The sequence below is a fragment of the Salmo trutta genome, unplaced genomic scaffold, assembly GCF_901001165.1.
Source record: "Salmo trutta unplaced genomic scaffold, fSalTru1.1, whole genome shotgun sequence".
NCBI classification, from domain to species: Eukaryota; Metazoa; Chordata; class Actinopteri; order Salmoniformes; family Salmonidae; genus Salmo; species Salmo trutta.
The window spans coordinates 384,382-404,795 of NW_021823350.1; the positions used below are offsets into that span (position 1 = coordinate 384,382).

The window sequence follows — 20,414 nt, forward strand, 5'->3', positions numbered from 1 at the left end:
TAATGATTAATAATAACCTAGTCATTCCCAATAGTAGACAGATTGAATAATGATTAATAATAACCTAGTCATTCCCAGTAGTGGACAGATTGAATAATGATTAATAATAACCTAGTCATTCCCAGTAGTAGACAGATTGAATAATGAGATAATAATCTAGTCATTCCCAGTAGTGGACAGATTGAATAATGAGATAATAATCTAGTCATTCCCAGTAGTGGACAGATTGAATAATGATTAATAATAACCTAGTCATTCCCAGTAGTAGACAGATTGAATAATGTAGATAATAACCTAGTCATTCCCAGTAGTAGACAGATTGAATAATGATTAATAATAATCTAGTCATTCCCAGTAGTAGACAGATTGAATAATGTAGATAATAACCTAGTCATTCCCAGTAGTAGACAGATTGAATAATGTAGATAATAACCTAGTCATTCCCAGTAGTGGACAGATTGAATAATGTAGATAATAACCTAGTCATTCCCAGTAGTAGACAGATTGAATAATGTAGATAATAACCTAGTCATTCCCAGTAGTAGACAGATTGAATAATGTAGATAATAACCTAGTCATTCCCAGTAGTAGACAGATTGAATAATGTAGATAATAACCTAGTCATTCCCAGTAGTGGACAGATTGAATAATGTAGATAATAACCTAGTCATTCCCAGTAGTAGACAGATTGAATAATGATTAATAATAACCTAGTCATTCCCAGTAGTAGACAGATTGAATAATGTGATAGTTGGGGTGAGTGCCCTGTGCCACGGTAGTCTGGCCTTATTAAATGAAAGGTCAGTGAAGTGAAGGAGGTCTGACTAAGTCTTTCTCCCCCCCTCTCTTATTCTGTCTGCCCCCCCCCCCTCTCTTATTCTGTCTGCCCCCCCCCCTCTCTTATTCTGTCTGCCCCCCCTCTCTCTTATTCTGTCTGCCCCCCCCCTCTCGCTCTTATTCTGTCTGCCCCCTCTCTCTCTCTTATTCTGTCTGCCCCCCCTCTCTCTCTTATTCTGTCTGCCCCCCCTCTCTCTTATTCTGTCTGCCCCCCCCCTCTCGCTCTTATTCTGTCTGCCGCCCCCTCTCTCTTATTCTGTCTGCCCCCCCTCTCTCTTATTCTGTCTGCCCCCCCCCTCTCTCTTATTCTGTCTGCCCCCCCCTCTCTCTTATTCTGTCTGCCCCCCCCTCTCTCTTATTCTGTCTGCCCCCCTCTCTCTCTTATTCTGTCTGCCCCCCTCTCTCTCTTATTCTGTCTGCCCCCCTCCCTCTCTCTCATTCTGTCTGCCCCCCCTCTCTCTCTTATTCTGTCTGCCCCCCACCTCTCGCTCTTATTCTGTCTGCCCCCCCCTCTCTCTTATTCTGTCTGCCCCCCCCTCTCTCTCTTATTCTGTCTGCCCCCCCTCTCTCTTATTCTGTCTGCCCCCCCCCCTCTCTCTTATTCTGTCTGCCCCCCTCTCTCTCTTATTCTGTCTGCCCCCCCCTCTCTCTTATTCTGTCTGCCCCCCCCCTCTCTCTTATTCTGTCTGCCCCCCCTCTCTCTTATTCTGTCTGCCCCCCCTCTCTCTCTTATTCTGTCTGCCCCCCTCCCTCTCTCTTATTCTGTCTGCCCCCCTCCCTCTCTCTTATTCTGTCTGCCCCCCTCCCTCTCTCTTTTCTGTCTGCCCCCCCTCTCTCTCTTATTCTGTCTGTCCGCCCCCCCCTCTCTCTCTTATTCTGTCTGCCCCCCCCTCTCTCTCTTATTCTGTCTGCCCCCCCTCTCTCTCTTATTCTGTCTGCCCCTCTCTCTCTTATTCTGTCTGCCCCCCTCCCTCTCTCTTATTCTGTCTGCCCCCCCTCCCTCTCTCTTATTCTGTCTGCCCCCCTCCCTCTCTCTTATTCTGTCTGCCCCCCCTCTCTCTCTTCTTCTGTCTGCCCCCCCTCTCTCTTATTCTGTCTGCCCCCCCTCTCTTATTCTGTCTGCCCCCCCTCTCTTATTCTGTCTGCCCCCCCTCTCTCTCTTATTCTGTCTGCGCCCCCCTCTCTCTTATTCTGTCTGCCCCCCCTCTCTCTATTCTGTCTGCCCCCCTCCTCTCTCTCTTATTCTGTCTGCCCCCCCCTCTCTCTTATTCTGTCTGCCCCCCCTCTCTCTCTTATTCTGTCTGCCCCCCCTCTCTCTTATTCTGTCTGCCCCCCCTCTCTCTCTTATTCTGTCTGCCCCCCTCTCTCTCTTATTCTGTCTGCCCCCCTCTCTCTTATTCTGTCTGCCCCCCCTCTCTCTCTTATTCTGTCTGCCCCCCCTCTCTCTTATTCTGTCTGCCCCCCCTCTCTCTTATTCTGTCTGCCCCCCTCTCTCTTATTCTGTCTGCCCCCCCCTCTCTCTTATTCTGTCTGCCCCCCTCCCTCTCTCTTATTCTGTCTGCCCCCCCTCTCTCTCTTATTCTGTCTGCCCCCCCTCTCTCTCTTATTCTGTCTGCCCCCCCTCTCTCTTATTCTGTCTGCCCCCCCTCTCTCTCTTATTCTGTCTGCCCCCCCTCTCTCTTATTCTGTCTGCCCCCCCTCTCTCTTATTCTGTCTGCCCCCCCCCTCTCTCTTATTCTGTCTGCCCCCCCTCTCTCTCTCTTATTCTGTCTGCCCCCCCTCTCCTCTCTTATTCTGTCTGCCCCCCCTCTCTCTCTTATTCTGTCTGCCCCCCCCTCTCTCTCTTATTCTGTCTGCCCCCCCCTCTCTCTCTTATTCTGTCTGCCCCCCCTCTCTCTCTCTTATTCTGTCTGCCCCCCCTCTCTCTCTTATTCTGTCTGTCCCCCCTCTCTCTCTTATTCTGTCTGCCCCCCCTCTCTCTCTTATTCTGTCTGTCCCCCCTCTCTTATTCTGTCTGCCTCAATCCTCCCTCCCTCTCTCTCCCTCCTCTCCCAGGTGGTTGGTGGAGGAGTGGAACCCGTGCAGTAAGACGTGTGGGAAGGTTGGCTACCAGTCCAGGGTTGTTCAGTGTATGCAGGCCCTCCACAACGGCACCAACCGGACGGTCCACACTAAGTACTGTACAGAGGACAAGCCTGAGACCAGGAAGGTCTGTAACCCCTCTGCCTGCCCTGCGCAGTGGAGGACAGGGGCCTGGTCACAGGTGGGTCCCAGCATAGAGCTTCACCACAGAGCATCCTCTAGACAAGTGCCTGGTCACAGGTGGGTCCCAGCATAGAGCTTCGACACAGAGCATCCTCTAGACAGGGGCATGGTCACAGGTGGGTCCCAGCATAGAGCTTCGACACAGAGCATCCTCTAGACAGGGGCCTGGTCACAGGTGGGTCCCAGCATAGAGCTTCGACACAGAGCATCCTCTAGACAGGGGCCTGGTCACAGGTGGGTCCCAGCATAGAGCTTCACCACAGAGCATCCTCTAGACAGGGGCCTGGTCACAGGTGGGTCCCAGCATAGAGCTTCACCACAGAGCATCCTCTAGACAAGGGCCTGGTAACAGGTGGGTCCCAGCATGGAGCTCCACCAAAGAGCCTTCAGTACAGACAGGGACCTGGTCATGGAGCTCTGTCACACAGCTTACAGTACTACTTATCAGGGTTGGGGTCAACTCAATTTCAATTCAATCAATGATGGAATTGGAATTTCTGTTCACTAAAATAGAATTGTAGTTTTCTTTGTGAAATTGACTGAATTGAATTGTAATGAAGCTCACCCCTGGTATGGAACATTCTCCAGTCACCACACACTGAAGGAGACGTGAAGAGGATGGTTAGCGTCTCCAGACCCTCTAGCAGAGTCCTATTTTATTGATTTTGTTGAATATAAACACTTTTTTCCTCTGTTGTTTACCGGGTTTTCTGGAAAGGGAAGTTGCTCTATATCGATTTGTTTTAGGAATTGTGCTAGCTAACTGTTCTAGGGATTTCAGCGTTGTTTCTAACAACTGTGAAGAGCCAGCTGCTTTGAGTCTCGTCTGACCCGCTGTCTCTCTGGCCACCACAGTGTTCAGTAAGCTGTGGAGAGGGGATTCGACAGAGACAGGTTATCTAACCCGCTGTCTCTCTGTGGGCCCCACAGTGTTCAGTAAGCTGTGGAGAGGGGATTCGACAGAGACAGGTTATCTAACCCGCTGTCTCTCTGTGTCTCTCTGTGTGGGCCCCACAGTGTTCAGTAAGCTGTGGAGAGGGGATTCGACAGAGACAGGTCATCTAACCCGCTGTCTCTCTGTGTGGGCCCCACAGTGTTCAGTAAGCTGTGGAGAGGGGATTCGGCAGAGACAGGTTATCTAACCCGCTGTCTCTCTGTGACTCTCTGTGTGGGCCCCACAGTGTTCAGTAAGCTGTGGAGAGGGGATTCGACAGAGACAGGTTGTGTGTAGAGCCACAGACAACACCATCGGCCAGTGTGAGGGAGACAAGCCTGAAACTGTCCTCATCTGTAAACTGAGCCCGTGTCCAGGTAGAGTACATACATACACACATGCATGCTCTTATGCACACACACACACACACACACACACACACACACACACACACACACACACACAGACAGAACAACACACACACACGCTCACAGAAACACACACACACAGAACAACACACACACAGATAGAAGTCAATGATGTGTAATAACTGTTCCTACTGCTGTCCCTATAAGTGCATCAGGAGACCTCTATAGCACTTTGTGTGTGTGTGTGTGTGTGTGTGTCTGTGTGTCTGTGTGTGTGTGTGTGTGTGTGTGTGTGTATCTATACATGCATCTGAACAGTTGGGAAAGCCAATATAAATGGACCCTCCTTCTCCTCCATAACACCTGGGGGGAATGGGGGGAATTGAGCTTTGTACCCAGTTGTTATCTGAGGAATGACTTCCAAGGGGGTGAAACACATTTAGGGGACACCTCTTTATGAAGTATTAGAAAGGAGGATGAGAGTTGTCCAAACATGAATGGGTGACATTTAGGAGAGGAACAGGGGTTCTTAAAGAGCTCTGATTACCTGGGGAGACAGGAGAGGAGAGGAGGGGGTTCTTAAAGAGCTCTGATTACCTGGGGAGACAGGAGAGGAGGAGGTTCTTAAAGAGCTCTGATTACCTGGGGAGACAGGAGAGGAGAGGAGGGGGTTCTTAAAGAGCTCTGATTACCTGGGGAGACAGGAGAGGAGAGGAGGGGGTTCTTAAAGAGCTCTGATTACCTGGGGAGACAGGAGAGGAGGAGGTTCTTAAAGAGCTCTGATTACCTGGGGAGACAGGAGAGGAGAGGAGGGGGTTCTTAAAGAGCTCTGATTACCTGGGGAGACAGGAGAGGAGGGGGTTCTTAAAGAGCTCTGATTACCTGGGGAGACAGGAGAGGAGGAGGTTCTTAAAGAGCTCTGATTACCTGGGGAGACAGGAGAGGAGAGGAGGGGGTTCTTAAAGAGCTCTGATTACCTGGGGAGACAGGAGAGGAGAGGAGGGGGTTCTTAAAGAGCTCTGATTACCTGGGGAGACAGGAGAGGACAGGAGGGGGTTCTTAAAGAGCTCTGATTACCTGGGGAGAGAGGAGAGGAGAGGAGGAGGTTCTTAAAGAGCTCTGATTACCTGGGGAGACAGGAGAGGAGAGGAGGGGGTTCTTAAGAGAGCTCTGATTACCTGGGGAGACAGGAGAGGAGAGGAGGGGGTTCTTAAAGAGCTCTGATTACCTGGGGAGACAGGAGAGGAGAGGAGGGGTTCTTAAAGAGCTCTGATTACCTGGGGAGACAGGAGAGGAGAGGAGGGGGTTCTTAAAGAGCTCTGATTACCTGGGGAGACAGGAGAGGAGAGGAGGAGGTTCTTAAAGAGCTCTGATTACCTGGGGAGACAGGAGAGGAGGGGTTCTTAAAGAGCTCTGATTACCTGGGGAGACAGGAGAGGAGGAGGTTCTTAAAGAGCTCTGATTACCTGGGGAGACAGGAGAGGAGGAGAGGGTTCTTAAAGAGCTCTGATTACCTGGGGAGACTGGAGAGGAGAGGAGGGGGTTCTTAAAGAGCTCTGATTACCTGGGGAGACAGGAGAGGAGAGGAGGGGGTTCTTAAAGAGCTCTGATTACCTGGGGAGACAGGAGAGGAGAGGAGGGGGTTCTTAAAGAGCTCTGATTACCTGGGGAGACAGGAGAGGAGAGGGTTCTTAAAGAGCTCTGATTACCTGGGGAGACAGGAGAGGAGGAGGGGTTCTTAAAGAGCTCTGATTACCTGGGGAGACAGGACGAGGAGAGGAGGGGGTTCTTAAAGAGCTCTGATTACCTGGGGAGACAGGAGAGGAGGGGGTTCTTAAAGAGCTCTGATTACCTGGGGAGACAGGAGAGGAGAGGGTTCTTAAAGAGCTCTGATTACCTGGGGAGACAGGAGAGGAGAGGAGGGGGTTCTTAAAGAGCTCTGATTACCTGGGGAGACAGGAGAGGAGAGGAGGAGGTTCTTATAGAGCTCTGATTACCTGGGGAGACAGGAGAGGAGAGGAGGGGGTTCTTAAAGAGCTCTGATTACCTGGGGAGACAGGAGAGGAGAGGAGGGGGTTCTTAAAGAGCTCTGATTACCTGGGGAGACAGGAGAGGAGAGGAGGGGTTCTTAAAGAGCTCTGATTACCTGGGGAGACAGGAGAGGAGAGGGTTCTTAAAGAGCTCTGATTACCTGGGGAGACAGGAGAGGAGAGGAGGGGGTTCTTAAAGAGCTCTGATTACCTGGGGAGACAGGAGAGGAGGGGGTTCTTAAAGAGCTCTGATTACCTGGGGAGACAGGAGAGGAGAGGGTTCTTAAAGAGCTCTGATTACCTGGGGAGACAGGAGAGGAGAGGAGGGGGTTCTTAAAGAGCTCTGATTACCTGGGGAGACAGGAGAGGAGAGGAGGAGGTTCTTATAGAGCTCTGATTACCTGGGGAGACAGGAGAGGAGAGGAGGGGGTTCTTAAAGAGCTCTGATTACCTGGGGAGACAGGAGAGGAGAGGACGGGGTTCTTAAAGAGCTCTGATTACCTGGGGAGACAGGAGAGGAGAGGAGGGGGTTCTTAAAGAGCTCTGATTACCTGGGGAGACAGGAGAGGAGAGGAGGAGATTCTTAAAGAGCTCTGATTACCTGGGGAGACAGGAGAGGAGAGGGTTCTTAAAGAGCTCTGATTACCTGGGGAGACAGGAGAGGAGAGGAACAGGGGTTCTTAAAGAGCTCTGATTACCTGGGGAGACAGGAGAGGAGAGGAGGGGGTTCTTAAAGAGCTCTGATTACCTGGGGAGACAGGAGAGGAGAGGAGGGGGTTCTTAAAGAGCTCTGATTACCTGGGGAGACAGGAGAGGAGAGGAGGGGGTTCTTAAAGAGCTCTGATTACCTGGGGAGACAGGAGAGGAGAGGAGGGGGTTCTTAAAGAGCTCTGATTACCTGGGGAGACAGGAGAGGAGAGGAGGGGGTTCTTAAAGAGCTCTGATTACTTTTTCACAGCACTGTATATATACTGTATGTATAAAAAAAAACACATTTCCGTGTCAGCGGACCCCACAAATCCCTAGTTCAGGGACCACTGCCATAGCAAATCCCTTTTGGTGCTATATGGAACCTTTTTTTGAAGGTTCTATGAAGAACCATGCTCAAGGTTCTAAATGGAACATGTTGCTAATGTTCTATAAAGAACCATTAGTAAAAGGTTCTATATAGCATCAAAAAAGGGTTCTACTATGGTTGCAACCCTTTTCCTATGGTCCTTTTATAGAACCTTTATGGAGAATGGTTCTATAAAGAACCTTCTTTAATCTTAAATGTTCTTTGTAGATCCTATTGAAAACCACACAGGGTTTTATTCTGGTCAGACATGTTATATTGTTAAAATACCATAGGTGTTATTATTGACAAGTTGAATCAAATGAGCTTCCTCTGGAACAGCTGGGGTCCCTGAGGAGAGAATTCAGACCCACTGACTGATTTTGTCATCTGTTCTCAACTGACACAAGGCCATAACATGAGTCTTTCACAGGACACCATCACTGGCCATAGTCATATACAAAATGTAATGGCATAACACAACACATCAGATAACCTGACATGACTCTCTCACTCACAGCTGCACAAAAAGAGCTGTGTGTAAACCACGCCCCCAAATATTCTAATGAGCTGCTTCCCCTTCATTTTAATTAGCACTAGAAGAGGAAAGAACCATTTTCTGAACTGTAAAGAACCATTTGAAGAGCTCAAAGGGCTATTTGAGTCATTATGGTTCCACATAGAACCATCACCCTTCCCAAAGAACCCTTATGTAGGGTTGCAGTTAAGGTAACTTTCCCCAAAATGTCCAGGATATCCAGAACTCCCAGTCGGTACATTACCAGAAGAAGTAAGGAAAAAGCAAGACATCTGGAATCGTCCAACCTGGATTTCTGGAAAATCTGAATTTTGCAAGCCAAAGTCCCACCATGTAATAATGTGTAAATGTTGCCGTCTGTCATCCTGTGGTATAAACAGGACAGTCATCGCTGCCCCCGTTCACTAAAGAAGCCATGGAGAATTCAACAACGAAGACGGAGGGTGTACATCAGATTGTTCCTGACAATCCTGTCCACAAACTCTCCTCCAGTAAGTGAGCATGGGATGCTTCTATTGAATCCAATAAAATCCTAGTCTATTCTATTCTTCTATTGGAGTTTATTGGATTCTAGTCTTCTATTCTTCTATTGGATTTTATTGGATTCTAGTCTATTCTTCTATTGGATTTTATTGGATTCTAGTCTGTTCTATTCTTAGCGGCTTACCGTTTTAAACATCTGATACTAAAGAGTATGTCTGAGAAATATGTTTGAGGTACAGTGTGTAGTGAATTCGGGGAACAGCCCTGACTGGGACTCAACCCATAACCTTAGGCGTTACGCCAAGAGGTCCAAATCTCTTTTCTTTTGTGACCAACTTTTTATTCAGTTTTGTCATTCTTTTGTTTTTCAAAGCGGGGTTACAAGTACAAAAACAATCAAATAAACGCATACAAAAATAACCCAGCCCCCTTCCACCTGCCCTCATCCTCAAATGTTCCCTGACCAGCCCCCTTCCACCCGCCCTCATCCTCAAATGTTCCCTGACCAGCCCCCTTCCACCCGCCCTCATCCTCAAATGTTCCCTGACCAGCCCCCTTCCACCTGCCCTCATCCTCAAATGTTCCCTGACCAGCCCCCTTCCACCCGCCCTCATCCTCAAATGTTCCCTGACCAGCCCCATTCCACCCGCCCTCATCCTCAAATGTTCCCTGACCAGCCCCCTTCCACCCGCCCTCATCCTCAAATGTTCCCTGACCAGCCCCCTTCCACCCGCCCTCATCCTCAAATGTTCCCTGACCAGCCCCCTTCCACCCGCCCTCATCCTCAAATGTTCCCTGTCCAGCCCCCTTCCACCCGCCCTCATCCTCAAATGTTCCCTGACCAGCCCCCTTCCACCCGCCCTCATCCTCAAATGTTCCCTGACCAGCCACCCGCCCTCATCCTCAAATGTTCCCTGTCCAGCCCCCCTTCCACCCGCCCTCATCCTCAAATGTTCCCTGTCCAGCCCCCTTCCACCCGCCCTCATCCTCAAATGTTCCCTGTCCAGCCCCCTTCCACCCGCCCTCATCCTCAAATGTTCCCTGTCCAGCCCCCTTCCACCCGCCCTCATCCTCAAATGTTCCCTGTCCAGCCCCCTTCCACCTGCCCTCATCCTCAAATGTTCCCTGACCAGCCCCCTTCCACCCGCCCTCATCCTCAAATGTTCCCTGACCAGCCCCCTTCCACCCGCCCTCATCCTCAAATGTTCCCTGACCAGCCCCCTTCCACCTGCCCTCATCCTCAATTGTTCCCTGACCAGCCCCCTTCCACCCGCCCTCATCCTCAAATGTTCCCTGACCAGCCCCCTTCCACCCGCCCTCATCCTCAAATGTTCCCTGACCAGCCCCCTTCCACCTGCCCTCATCCTCAAATGTTCCCTGACCAGCCCCCTTCCACCCGCCCTCATCCTCAATTGTTCCCTGACCAGCCCCCTTCCACCCGCCCTCATCCTCAAATGTTCCCTGACCAGCCCCCTTCCACCCGCCCTCATCCTCAAATGTTCCCTGACCAGCCCCCTTCCACCCGCCCTCATCCTCAAATGTTCCCTGACCAGCCCTCTTCCACCCGCCCTCATCCTCAAATGTTCCCTGACCAGCCCCCTTCCACCCGCCCTCATCCTCAAATGTTCCCTGACCAGCCCCCTTCCACCCGCCCTCATCCTCAAATGTTCCCTGACCAGCCCCCTTCCTTCTTGTTGTTGATAATTCTAGTGTTATAACTTCTAACAGTAACTGGTAACTGGTTAAATGGGAGAGTGAGGTAGTCGCCATCTTAGAGCCAATCATTTTTCAGCAGCAGTGCTGCTCTCCAGCAGTAATCTTCTCTGATTGATTGAGAGATTCAAGGGGCTATCATCGTTAAGTAACATAACTAAAGGAAAGCATTGAATATTTAAATTCATGAACTTCGTGGGATAAACAGCTATTTATCTGTAGGGCACACCCACATCAAATGAAAGAATGTGCCTACCTGATTTAGGGGACACAGTGACAGTTGCGCATTGGGGCCAATTTCATTGTAAAACGTTTCCTTGGTGTTAAATACAGTCAACGAACAAACTTCAAATGTATAAATTGGTGGTTTGGATTACAGAATGCCATGGTCTTATTGTTTCCATATTCTGTTCGAGTTAAAGGATTGTTCAGATTCAAGTAGATCTGTAGACTGTACTTTTTTAATGGCTAGCTCAGAATATCAGCTTTCCAAAAGTAGTTTATATATCATTGTGCACTCCTTTTAGGAGCCCAGATAACTTATTTTATAAATCCCATCATTGGAGGTTTCAGTAGCTGGGTTTCCCAAAGGTCTCCATAGCTGACTTAAGTTGTAAATATAGAAAAATGTTTCCTTGCAATGTTCTTAAACCATTAATGTCCATGATATCAGTAAGGATACGGATTCCACATTTGGACCATTGAGGGGATTCTAAAGGCTATCCTCCAGATCACAAGGCATTATTGTGAAATATTGGGAGTGTGGAAATGCCATTTTGATTCCCAGTTACATTGTTTTTCACCTAGAAATTGTGTGAGCAATAATAGGGTTAAAGCATAGTTTTACATTGTGTAAGGGAGGTATCAGTGAAGACCACCTCTTCCAGGGCAATAGGAGCCAGGGGGCAGAATAATCATGTCTAAACCAATTTAGGATGGGGCGAAATGCTAGTGCCTGGAAATACAATTTAAGGTTAGGTACGGATAGTCCTCCTACATCTTTCCCTCTTTGTAAATGTGTTCATTTTATCTGGGATCGTTCACCTTGCCATATACATTTTGAAGCCGCTCTATGACTTTCTGCCCAATAGCCAGAGCCATAGGAAGCATTGAACTACAGAAATCCAGCCGCAACTGGGATATTCCATCTACTGAGGTTGGATTGAATTGATTTGAGCGTTCTGTTAGTTTCTGGCAATGGTTTTATCTACAGAAGAAGCTACACTGAGTATACAAAACATTAGGAACACCTGCTCTTTCAATGACAGACTTTTGCATTTTGGTAGGACTTCATTGTAAATGAGAATGTGTTCTTAACTGACTTGCCTAGTTAAATAAAGGTCAAATAAAATATTTATAAATAAAATAGCCTGACTAGGTGAATCAAGGTGAAAGCTATAATCCCTTTTTGATGTCACCTGTTAAATCCACTTCAATCAGTATAGATGAAGGGAAGTAAAAATGGAAGGAGACAGGTTAAAGAAGGATGTGTAAGCCTTGAGACATGGATTGTGTATGTGTGCCATTTAGAGGGTGAATGGACAAGACACAAGATTATAGTGCCTTTGAAAGTAGTAGGTGCCAGGCACACTAGTTTGAGTGTGTCAAGAACTGCAATGCTGCTGGGTTTTTCACGCTGAAGAGTTTCTCGTGTGTATCAAGAATGGTCCACCACCCAAAGGACATCCAGCTAACTTGACACCACATTGGAGTCGACATGGGCCAGCATCCTTGTGGAACACTTATGACACCTAGTAGATTCCATCCCCAGGCGAATTGAGGCTGTTCTGAGGGCAAAAGAGGTACAACTCAATATTAGGAAGGTGTTCATAATGTTTTCTACACTCTGTGTATATCTACTACCAAATATTTAAAATGGGAAATGATTGAGTTTCCATAAGTAGAATTATTTTGTCGACTGGGGTGGGTGTTGAAAAAATAAATCTGCCTGCGCCTCAGATGCTACATCAGTCCGCTAATAGAGGACTAGTAAAGGCCAGGTGCACTTCTTTTGTGAAATATATATTTTTATTAAATTCTGATTTTTCAGGGGGTGCAGCACCCCTACTTCCCACGGCTAGGATTCTAAGGGTTTTGTAATGATCAATTATCCTTTTAAAATTATAAACTTGGATTAGCTAACACAACGTGCCATTGGAACACAGGAGTGATGGTTGCTGATAATGGGCCTCTGTACGCCTATGTAGATATTCCGTTTCCAGCTACAATAGTCATTTACAACATTAACAATGTCTACACTATTTCTGATCAATTTTATGTTATTTTAATGGGCAAAAAAATGTGTTTCTCTTTCAAAAGCAAGGACATTTTTTACATTTTAGTCATTTACAGTAGTGAATGCATACATTTCATGCATTTTTTTTGTACTGGCCCCCCGTGGGAATCGAACACAGAACCCTGGCGTTGCACACACCATGCTGGCGTTGCAAACACCATGCTCTACCAACTGAGCCACAGGAAAGACACGGGACATTTCTAAGTGACCCCAGACATTTGAACAGTAGTGTATATATATATTATTAATGATGTAGTTGTTATCTTTAGTGTTAATAAGACCATAAAAACAGTCCCACAGTGAAACCCAGCCATTGGTTGTTCTCCATCCAGGTCATGGAGTCGCTCCTCCGTCACATTGGCCACTAACTCCAAACTTTCCACTTCAGTAGAGTAGGTATCCATTTTAGAAACGAGCAGTGCAAGAGATTTATTTAACTGTTTTAATTGCAAGTTGAAGGTAGACGTAAGTAACAATCTCTTGGATAGTATTGGTCAACTCTTTCTGTTGTCAGGTGTTTTAATAAACATTTATATTTTGCATTCAAGCCTCAGTTTTGGATGTATTCATTTTTCTGACAGTGTGCGGGTCGCCATGTCTTCCAGTATTGTTATTGTTGACTGCTACTCACCTGGAACAGACACTATTCAGTAGTAAGGACCTTAAGAGAGCAGACGGCATCTTATCATTCATGGTTGTTGAGAACCGCCATGTTCCCACAGGGGAATTCTGAATGGACAGAATAGTCCAGCTACTGGAGAGAAATATACCTGTTACTTTTTAATACAGTGACCAGCCCACACCTTAATGTGATGTTATATGTAATACACATTTATTAGAAAATAAGTCACTTCATTCCTAGTTATTTTGCAAAAGAAAAGCCAGGAGAAAGCCACCAGTTTTCAGTGCATGCCAGCGGAACGGGATATAGTTGAAGAGGTTGCCAGGTGTTGGGTTGCCAGGTGTTGGGTTAATGTCACTACTGTATGAGGAAAGAGCCGTAATGTGTCTGCCTCTGCTCTCGCCCCACAGATGAGCCATGTCTTGGAGACAAGTCTATATTCTGCCAGATGGAGGTCCTAGCCCGTTACTGTTCCATTCCAGGCTACAACAAGCTGTGCTGTGAGTCCTGCAACAAGAAGGAAGGCTTCACCACCCTCTTCTCTCCATCCCCAGACCTCCACAAGACTGGAGGATCCTCCGACTCAGACTCTGAGACGGGCCCAGACCAGGAGACCTCCACCCAGCCCAACCCCACCGCCTCCACCACCCTACCATCAGACTCCCCACTCCCCACCACCCAGAGCCCATCCCGAACCACTAAGACCCCTAGACGGCCTCGCTCCACTGCTCAGGGCCTGACCACCTTACCGTCGGCGAGTGCCGTTGTTCCCCAGGGTCCTTCCTTTGGGGTCGGGGATGGAGACTCGGTCCCTGGGCTCCCTTCTCTACCTCCAGGTCCCAGCCCGCCTCTCCGGCCCCGGCTCCGATCCAACGCTGCTCCAGACTCCAATGGAGACCCTGCTTTATCGCCATCTAAAGAGCACAGCAGTCCAAACAACCGCTCTTTAGGCCAATCCGCCGGCCCCGGCCCTGAACCCGGGCCTGCTGGAACTGTGGCTGGCGTTGCTGCTGCCAGGTCAAGAAGGGAGGATGTAGGATCAGACTCAGCTCACAGAACCAGAACAACCAGAACCCTGTCCCATGTGCTGACATGATCACTGACTTATCCTGGGACTTGCTGCTCAGTAATATGGTCCACCGTGACTTCTGTCAGCTAAACGTTATTGCAACGTTGTTACAGCATTAGAGTGTTACAGCGTTGCAATGTGACAATGTTACAATATGACAATGTTACAATGTGACAACTTTATTACAACATTATTACAAACATCTGATGGATTGGACTGGACTCTCAACCGATTGCTGCAAGAATAAATTAACATACAATTTAAAATAAATCCATGCCAGTGGACTTAGACCAGTAATGGTTACCTCATCGAACCAGCAGAGTGATCTCTATGCATTTGCACTGCATCACTCAGCCCTCTCTGCTTCAGTTAATAAATGGAATAATAAACAAGAAAATAAAATGGTGCTGGAACTAAAATGACTACAAGACATGTTAAACAATGTGACGACTGCATTGCTACCATTTACTTCCTGATCTGTGTACAGTTGTGCAAACATATTATGAAAGTGCATCAGAACTACTTATTGAACTTTAATATTGTGAAGATATTGTTTGGCACGGCCAAAAACCTTAACTTTGGGGGCTGTCACAAGTTGAAGTGGTGATGTCACAAGTTTGGAGATGATGTCACAAGTTTGGAGATGATGTCACAATGTATTGGTGATGATGTCGCAGTGTCTTGGTGATGATGTAACATCCTCCAGGGAGCTTTGTAACCTCTGCCCATTGGTGCTCTTATTGTTGACATGCTTCCCAAACAACCATTTACAAGAGATTGACCTCAGAGGTCATCTAAAGGTCAACAGGTCAAGTCTGTTTGTAAAGCCAACCCCACTGTAGCATGCACATTACCTTTGTGGAAAAACTCACATATGCTTTAAAAGATAAAAAAAGAAAACCATTCTTGATATTTTTTTTGTAAGTGATATATTTTTCAAGTAATATTGTATATAGTGTACATTTCAGCAGCATAGTATTATCTAAGAAACTAACAGCCAGCCAACAGAATGTAAAGTAGAATGATGTCAGTGGAGAAGTAGAGAGAATGCTGGAAGTCTGCAGAGTGGTTGGTCTGATGTCACGCTGTTTCAACTTGTGCATTACCTCATTCCTGTCTTGCAGTTCATAACATCATTATGTGTATTGTATAGTTCTTGTATATACATGAATGAAAAGCTTTAAATGTTAATATTTATTAAATTTTTAAATGGTAGGGAGGAGAAAAAAACGTTTGAAGGAAAAATGTAAAAGTTGTCGTCTTTTTTGCGTCATCTTGGTCCGAGTCGAAAGCTAATTAATCAGCTGGTGAAAACACTCAGTCAGGTTAGGACAATACCTTGTGGTTCAAATACTTTTTCCTATCTTCAAACCTTTTTTTATGCTAACAGTAGGATTCAGTTCATACCCAGACCACGTCTTGAAGGGACAATCTGCAGTTGATGCATCACTTTTTACACTTCAAAATATTGATGATGTATACCCATTGATTCTTGAAGAATAGAATTTATAGACGCCTCATTGTCTTAGTTCAACTGTCCTACCCCATCAGAACTCAAAATACGCTGAGTGTACAAAACATTAGGAACACCTTCCTAATATTGAGTTGTACCCCTTTTCCACTCAGAACAGCCTCAATTCGTCAGGTCATGGACTCTACAAGGTGTCAAAAGCATTCCACAGGGATGCTGACCCATGTTGACTCCAATGCTTCCCACAGTTCTGTCAAGTTAGCTGGATGGCCTTTGGGTGGTGAACCATTCTTGATACACACGGGAAACTGTTGAACGTGAAAAACCCAGCAGCGTTGCAGTTCTTGACACACTCAAACCGGTGCTCCTGGCACCTACTACCAAACCCCGTTCAAAGGCACTTGGTCTTGTCCATTCACCCTCTGAATGACACACATACACAATTCATGTCTCAACTGTCTCCTCCCCTTCATCTACACTGATTTGAAGTGAATTTAACAGGTGACATCAATAAGGGATCATCGCTTTCACCTGGTCAGTCTGACCACCTCCGGCTCTATCCAGGGACCCATTGTGTCTGGATATCTTCTTACAAGTTTAGATCTGTACAGTGAAGTGAAGCCATTTATATCATCCTTATCCCACACTCTAAAATCATTGACAGGTGGCCCCATTGACTTATGCCATCAATTTGTATCTTAAAATAAATACATCAATATTAGCTGTGAAATAATTTTCAGACAGGGAGAGACCAGGAAATGAGGTCACAATGCGGACAGTGGGCAGATAAGACATTTTAATGCCATGTGTAGACACTTTTCATAGAATATCCCAATCTGAATGTGGACAATATCAGGACACATGACATGTTAGCACTAGGTATTATAACGGTGGATTCTGAATGATGGTGGTGACGAGTTGTCGTGCAGAGTACCGCGTTATTGGAAACTCACACTGTTCTGCAGGCAGTATTGCCGGTTTTGACTAGATGGAGTACAGCAAACTTTTCGTAGCAAGGTTAGGATAACTTACGTAGCAAGTTAGGATAATTAACATAGCAAGTTATGAGAATTAGGTTAAGGTTAGGAAAAGGGTTAGGGTTAAAAGTCACCTAAAATCAATGTGTTCGAGACCACTTAAAGTGAGATCGATTGAAGACCAAGACCGGAGAAAATCGAGCCACTCTACAAATGTTTACTAACCCAAACACAGTGGGGAACAATGGGCCTTCTACGCATTCAGAGAAGGGCTAAGGATGAATAAAATAAGGATTATAATAATGATAATTATACTATACATGCATTAAACTGCACCCATCTATTCTGCCAACAATGCCTTAGTGTACGTCATGTAATGCCGAGTCAAATATAACCTATTTTTAAAACCTCTCATGAAGTTGGTTATGTGGCATAAACTGGGAATTTTAATATTTTTGACTGACATGATTGTCTGTTTGTTTCATATCTGCAAAGTAGTTAACACTGTCAGTTCCACTTTAAGGTCAGAGGTTAATTTTGAGTGCTAAAAGTGACATGTTTTTTTTGCAAAGAGAAGGAATTGCTTAATGGTTGTGTTTTTTATTCTTCTGATTGGCACCTACTGGCTTATTATGTTAGAGTTTATGGACTGCTTATCCTTTAACATCATGCTGTGTGTGACTGCTGTCTTTCCATCAGCCCTATGCAGTGGTGTAGTGGTGCTTTAACATCGTGCTGTCTGTGACTGCTGTCTTTCCATCAGCCCTATGCAGTGGTGTAGTGGTGCTTTAACATCGTGCTGTCTGTGACTGCTGTCTTTCCATCAGCCCTATGCAGTGGTGTAGTGGTGCTTTAACATCGTGCTGTCTGTGACTGCTGTCTTTCCATCAGCCCTATGCAGTGGTGTAGTGGTGCTTTAACATCGTGCTGTGTGTGACTGCTGTCTTTCCATCAGCCCTATGCAGTGGTGTAGTGGTGCTTTAACATCATGCTGTGTGTGACTGCTGTCTTTCCATCAGCCCTATGCAGTGGTGTAGTGGTGCTTTAACATCGTGCTGTGTGTGACTGCTGTCTTTCCATCAGCCCTATGCAGTGGTGTAGTGGTGCTTTAACATCATGCTGTGTGTGACTGCTGTCTTTCCATCAGCCCTATGCAGTGGTGTAGTGGTGCTTTAACATCGTGCTGTCTGTGACTGCTGTCTGTCCATCAGCCCTATGCAGTGGTGTAGTGGTGCTTTAACATCATGCTGTGTGTGACTGCTGTCTTTCCATCAGACCTATGCAGTGGTGTAGTGGTGCTTTAACATCGTGCTGTGTGTGACTGCTGTCTTTCCATCAGACCTATCCAGTGATGTAGTGGTGCTTTAACATCGTGCTGTGTGTGACTGCTGTCTTTCCATCAGCCCTATGCAGTGGTGTAGTGGTGCTTTAACATCATGCTGTGTGTGACTGCTGTCTTTCCATCAGCCCTATCCAGTGGTGTAGTGGTGCCTGGAGAAGTGGGTGTACTCTAATTTTGCCAAAAAGTTCCCAAACGGCCCGTCCAGCGGAGGATTGTTTTCACACGTGATGTCTTTCCTATGTTTTCAGATTTTCACTCTCAAAATCACACCTTTTTTTAAATAGAAAAAATACAAACGAGATTGTTTGAAGTCAACAACAATGCTTAAACCACATCAATCTGATTGGGTGGGTCTGTCAGGACCCGGCTCCCCAGTGGGTGGGCCTGTCAGGGCCCGGCTCCCCAGTGGGTGGGCCTGTCAGGGCCCGGCTCCCCAGTGGGTGGGCCTGTCAGGGCCCGGCTCCCCAGTGGGTGGGCCTGTCAGGGCCCGGCTCTCCAATGGGTGGGCCTGTCAGGGCCCGGCTCCCCAGTGGGTGGGCCTGTCAGGGCCCGGCTCCCCAGTGGGTGGGCCTGTCAGGGCCCGGCTCTCCAATGGGTGGGCCTGTCAGGGCCCGGCTCTCCAGTGGGTGGGCCTGTCAGGGCCCGGCTCTCCAGTGGGTGGGCCTGTCAGGGCCCGGCTCCCCAGTGGGTGGGCCTGTCAGGGCCTGGCTCCCCAGTGGGTGGGCCTCTGTCCACCAAGGCTCATCCATGTCTACGTCCCTGATGCAAACAGCGCGTGATGACATCACAAATAGCCTACTAACCAACACTTCTGACTAAACGTTTTCCAATACCTGGTTTACTTACCCTTTGTTGCCTTAGTTAGCATTTACTGGTAGATTCATAAGTTGAAACGTCTTTCCTATCCTACCGGATACCGATGTCATTCTTCTGTGAGCTGCTCCATGCCAAAACCAGTTGACAGAGTCACACTCTTGCTGCGAGTACAAATGACAGAGTACAAATGTATCCGACACCGTACTACAACACTGCCTAAAACGCTACAATTGTCCCCGACGCTACTTGAACATATCTAGCCACAAACAGACCTGCCCTGAGAACAGCCTTTGTTTCCAATAAGGCTGCGTGTCCTGCAGCACTAAAACGATCATTAGAACAGCCGTTGTTTCCAATAAGGCTGCTTTTCCTCCATCACTAAAACAATCATTAGAACAGTGTTTGTTTCCAATAAGGCTGCTTGTCCTGCAGCACTAAAATGATCATTAGAACAGCGTCTGTTTCCAATAAGGCTGCTTGTCCTGCATCACTAAAACGATCATTAGAACAGCCTTTGTTTCCAATAAGGCTGCTTGTCCTGCAGCACGAAAACAATCATTAGAACAGCGTTTCTTTCCAATAAGGCTGCTTGTCCTGCAGCACTAAAACGATCATTAGAACAGCGTTTGTTTCCAATAAGACTGCTTGTCCTCCATCACTAAAACGATCATTAGAACAGCGTTTGTTTCCAATAAGACTGCTTGTCCTGCAGCACTAAAACAATCATTAGAACAGCGTTTGTTTCCAATAAGACTGCATGTCCTCCATCACTAAAACGATCATTAGAACAGCGTTTGTTTCCAATAAGGCTGCATGTCCTCCATCACTAAAACGATCATTAGAACAGCGTTTGTTTCCAATAAGACTGCTTGTCCTGCAGCACTAAAACAATCATTAGAACAGCGTTTGTTTCCAATAAGACTGCATGTCCTCCATCACTAAAACGATCATTAGAACAGCGTTTGTTTCCAATAAGGCTGCATGTCCTCCATCACTAAAACGATCATTAGAACAGCGTTTGTTTCCAATAAGGCTGCTTGTCCTGCAGCACTAAAACAATCATTAGAACAGTGTTTGTTTCCAATAAGGCTGCTTGTCCTCCATCACTAAAACGATCATTAGAACAGCGTTTGTTTCCAATAAGACTGCATGTCCTCCATCACTAAAACGATCATTAGAACAGCGTTTGTTTCCAATAAGGCTGCATGTCCTCCATCACTAAAACGATCATTAGAACAGCGTTTGTTTCCAATAAGGCTGCATGTCCTCCATCACTAAAACGATCATTAGAACAGCGTTTGTTTCCAATAAGGCTGCATGTCCTCCATCACTAAAACATATATTTTTCCTCCTCTTCTCTGTGCTTTATTAACATTGTATTTATGAAATGGAAATGTAGAAAGAGGAGTGTTTTTGAAAATACTCTGCTGGAAACAATATTTGAAGACGTGAAGGTTATTTCCTTTTCCTGTCCAGAATGCACCCCACCATACTGTACAGTCAGCTACTAATATTGCATCTGATAGTCGACTGAAAGGCATTTCTTTTGGAGGTGTTTCAGGCAGTTGCAGACTTACAGAAGACATAGAAATACATAGT

At 46.8% G+C, this 20,414-nt stretch overlaps 1 protein-coding gene across 1 annotated transcript in view; it reads left to right on the top strand.

Annotated features, from left to right (window-relative positions):
• LOC115190204 (A disintegrin and metalloproteinase with thrombospondin motifs 3-like) overlaps positions 1–15,461 on the top strand; it is a 125,609-nt gene extending 110,148 nt beyond the window's left edge. Inside the window, 4 exon segments of the mRNA XM_029748701.1 lie at positions 2,893–3,100; positions 4,284–4,413; positions 8,407–8,517; positions 13,551–15,461. Coding sequence (XP_029604561.1) covers positions 2,893–3,100; positions 4,284–4,413; positions 8,407–8,517; positions 13,551–14,236 — 1,135 coding nt within the window. The 3' untranslated portion in view covers positions 14,237–15,461.
• Positions 15,462–20,414: the final 4,953 nt, after the last annotated feature.